Below are 3629 nucleotides of genomic sequence, written 5' to 3' on the forward strand. Positions count from 1 at the left end.
TGTGGCCACTTTGTCTCCAGAGGGCCCCCCAGTCACCTCTTCTCAGAGCACCCCGAGCATTTCCTGACTGATGGCCTCAGTGCTACACGAATGACACACTGTATGGTTTGAAAGGTTTCGCGAGGCGCAGAGACCTCCGGAGAGCAGAGAACACGCCTCCGCCTGGGAGCCATGGCCACAGCGGGCACGAAGCTCGGCTTCAGGCTGGGTTCTCTTGAAGCAGACACTGAGGCAGGATTCCCGTGTACGAGCTTTATTCCAGAGGCTCCTGGGGGACCCGTCAGGAAGCGGGGCTTTGGACAGGGACGGGAGGCGCCGCGGGGAGGGCTTGTGACCCCCGGAGCCCCAGCCTGACCAGGGGCTCTGGGGTGTGAGTCAGGCCTCACGTTCTGCCCTTGAAAGCAACATCCTGGCTGTTGGGTCCTCCACCCAGGGCAAAGGACACTCCTCCCAGCACCACCCAGATGGGGCGGCAGCTCCCAGAGGACAAGGGCAGGGCTGGTTTTGCTGAAAGGCCAGGGAGGACCCTCAGACAAAGTCAAAGACTGGGGGGTTCTCGCATCGGCGTGCTGGGGGTGGGGACATCTGTCAGCCTTGAAGATCGGGGCTGAGTTGGCGCAGTCCTTTGTGACCATCCCGCCCAGTCCCCCACCTCCCCAGGCTCCTCCTCCATGGATGTGCTCACAGACAGTTGGATGGGGACGGGGGCTGTGCCGCCTCATGCACGTCCTGCACCTCTGGGTCACAAGAAGGCCCCTGGGAGGGTGACGAGGACAGTGGCCACAAGCATGAGGCCCACGGTGGTGGTCCCCGGGCCCCAGTTCCCGGCTCCGTTACACAGGTCAGTGCTACAGCAGTGTTGGAAGACTTGCATCTCCTTGATGTCCGCTCTGGCTTTCACGGGGATGGGGTAGTTGCAGGACTCCACACAGGTCTTGGCCACTAAGGTGTACTTCCCGCCCAGCACGTCCATGCCTGTCGCACAGAAGAAACACCCAGAGGCTGCGGGTCTGTGAGTGGTGCCTGGAACCTTCCTCCTGACCCCAGAATGGGCTCATTCTGGAGCCCAGGCCCGAGAGCCCACGGATGGCACCCAGCCCAACAGCCCAGAGAGCCAGGCTGGCCACAGAGCCCCTGGCTGGACCCACAGTGGAGGGGTGCCCTCGAGGCCAGGATCTGGCTCACGCTACAAAGCCACATTTGGATTTGCAGGAAATCCCCTGGGGATTCTCATTCTGACATCCAGATTTTGGTTTTTTTTTTGTTTTTGTTTTTTGTTTTTTGAGTGAGAGCTAGAGAGAGGGAGGGGCAGACGGAGAATGAGAATCCCAAGCTGGCGCTCCCCTGAGCGCGGAGCTCCAACCCCCCACCCTGAGACTGTGACCCCCAGAAATGAAGAGTGAGATGCTCACGGATTGAGCCACCCAGATGCCCCGGAACACAGGCTTTCTTGTTACAGAGTGACATGTGTCGCACCTCTGCCAGGTAGGGAAGTGGCCCCCCCCACCCCCCCGCCCCGGGCTGCCCTGTCCTGCTCCCCGAACCCCTGCCGAGGTCTTCACATCCCATCTACCCCTCTTGGCTTCTAGAAGGCAGAAGGGGGAAGAGCAGGAGGAGAGGGACTCACTTAGCTTCTCTGAAATGCAGGCTTGCGCGCGGCTGGGGCATTCTATAGGTCCTGAGCACGTGCTCCCTCCAGTGCTAGAGCAATTGTGGCATCTCAAGGCCCAGGCTGTGGGGAGACAGAGGCCAGCATCAACCGCCTGGTGTGCCGAAGCCCCAGGGCCTGGCCACGGCAGGAAAGGAGGCAGAGCCCCGTCTGCTGCCCGGGACCTGGGATCCAGGACAGACCGGAGTGCAGAATCCAGGTGCTCCAGGGAGGAGGGACAGGTGAGGGCGGGGCAGGGAGGAGGACCCCCAGTGAGCCGGGGGGGGGGGATGGTCAGAAAGTACAGCAGAGGACACACGGCAGGCACTAGGAAGGGTGAGTCTGGGAAGAGGCGTCCCCCCCCCCCCCCGTCACCCCGTCTCCCTGCCTCACCACCCTGGCACAGCAGGGCCACCAGCAGAACAACAGCCTTCATCCTCACAGCGACCACCTCCCAGAGAGCTCCAGGCTGGGCTGGGCTGGCCCTTATGTAGCTGCCAGTCTCCTCCTCCTCAGTGGCTCCTGCCTCCAACCCTGCGGGTCACGGTCACGCCCCTGCAGCCTGGGCCAGACACACCCCCAGAGCAAAGGTCCTTTATCCCAGGCCCACACGGACAAGTGATCAAGACATCCCTTGGCGGTGCTTCCCACGTCCTGCGCTGAGGACAGAGACGAGGCGCTTGGGCTCACTAGTTCCTTCTGGGGTCTCTGGGACAAAGGACGTGGAAGGAGGCAAGAGCCCAGAGCAGCCTCTCAGAAATGCGGAGGGCCTGGAAGCCTCCATACTTATCCTGCAGCTGGGTGCCACTGCCACCGCGTCTGCCTATGAGACCCACGTGTCTGGCTGAAGAAAACGGTGCTTTAACGTGGCCTTGAGGACACGTGCTCTGATGAGCGGCCCCTTCTTCTGTGGCTGTGGAGGCCTGGGGCCCCTTGGGCAGAAACCCGAGCCCGCGTACCAGGGGTGCCCACGCAGCCTGGGTGCCTGTGGGCACTCACAGACAGGAGTCCGTGCCATCCGTGGGAAGCATCGGGCGAGTGGCCCGGAGCTCAGCCTCACCAGCCTCCCTGCCAGGAGATGGAAGTCTGAGCTTCTGGGCGGCTGACAAGGCGGACCGGGTGAGCGGAGACCTTGAGACCCCGTGACCTGGCAGTCAGCGACAGGGGGTCTTTGGTCCCCAGGAGGAAACGGAGGGAAGGAATATGGAGAAGGGGGTGTCGGAGCCTCTGCGGGGGGAGGAATGTAGCCGTCCTCACTTGTAGGACCACAGCCGCCCGTGGGGAATAACACTGGCCAGATGGGAGGCGAAAGCCCCAGAGCAGACGGACCACAGGGGAGGCAACTGGGGTAGACTGGCCGGTTTTTGTTGGTTTGGGGTCCGTGAGGGGAAAAAAAGAGAGGGGCACCGTGGGGGCTACAGACAGGACTTTGTTCAATGGTACTGATGTGAGAAGGCAGAGAAATAAGCCGCCACTTAACCACTTAGGGAAGTCTCAGACCTTCTAAAAATCCTCCTGTATCTTTATAAAAAATCGCGCTGGGCCGCCTGGGTGGCTCAGTGGGTTGTGCGTCTGCCTTTGTGCCCGGTTGTGGTCCCAGGGTCCCGGGATGGAGCCCCGCATCCAGCACCCTGCTCAGCGGGGAGCCTGCTTCCCCCTGTCCCTCCTGCTGCTCCTGCAGCTGTGCGCTCACGGTCTCCCTCTGACAGATAAATAAATAAAATATTTTAAAAAATAAAAAATCGTTTTACAATATATATAACATAAAATTTACTATTTTAGCCATTGTTCACTAAGCGCGATCACGTCGCTCTGCGACCTTCACCCAGGCACACCTCCAGATCCTTCCACCTTCCCAGGCCGACAGGGACAGGCCGTCCCTTCCAACACGGGCTCCCCGCCCCTCCCCCACCTCCACGGCCGCGGGGAACCGCGTCCGCAGGTGCTTCGCGGGAGCGGCGTCCACAGGGTTTGCTTTCTC

At 61.3% G+C, this 3629-nt stretch overlaps 1 protein-coding gene across 2 annotated transcripts; it reads right to left on the reverse strand.

The window, feature by feature from the left end:
• Nucleotides 1-237: 237 nt before the first annotated feature.
• Nucleotides 238-2193, reverse strand: LOC123390339 (ly-6/neurotoxin-like protein 1). 2 transcript variants are annotated; one of them, XM_045074231.1, is made up of 3 exons: nt 2042-2193; nt 1628-1732; nt 238-1002 (listed from the first exon to the last, which is right to left on the reverse strand). In XM_045074231.1, the coding sequence occupies exons 1-3, from the start codon at nt 2082-2084 to the stop codon at nt 743-745; spliced, it is 408 nt and encodes a 135-aa protein (XP_044930166.1). In that variant the 5' UTR covers nt 2085-2193; the 3' UTR covers nt 238-742. The 2 variants fall into 2 exon arrangements, with proteins under 2 accessions (XP_044930166.1, XP_044930167.1); XM_045074232.1 differs by having other exon boundaries at nt 238-975; nt 2042-2192.
• Nucleotides 2194-3629: the final 1436 nt, after the last annotated feature.

The sequence above is a fragment of the Mustela putorius genome, unplaced genomic scaffold, assembly GCF_011764305.1.
Source record: "Mustela putorius furo isolate JIRA1106 unplaced genomic scaffold, ASM1176430v1.1 tig00537303_pilon_pilon_pilon, whole genome shotgun sequence".
Taxonomy (NCBI): domain Eukaryota; kingdom Metazoa; phylum Chordata; class Mammalia; order Carnivora; family Mustelidae; genus Mustela; species Mustela putorius.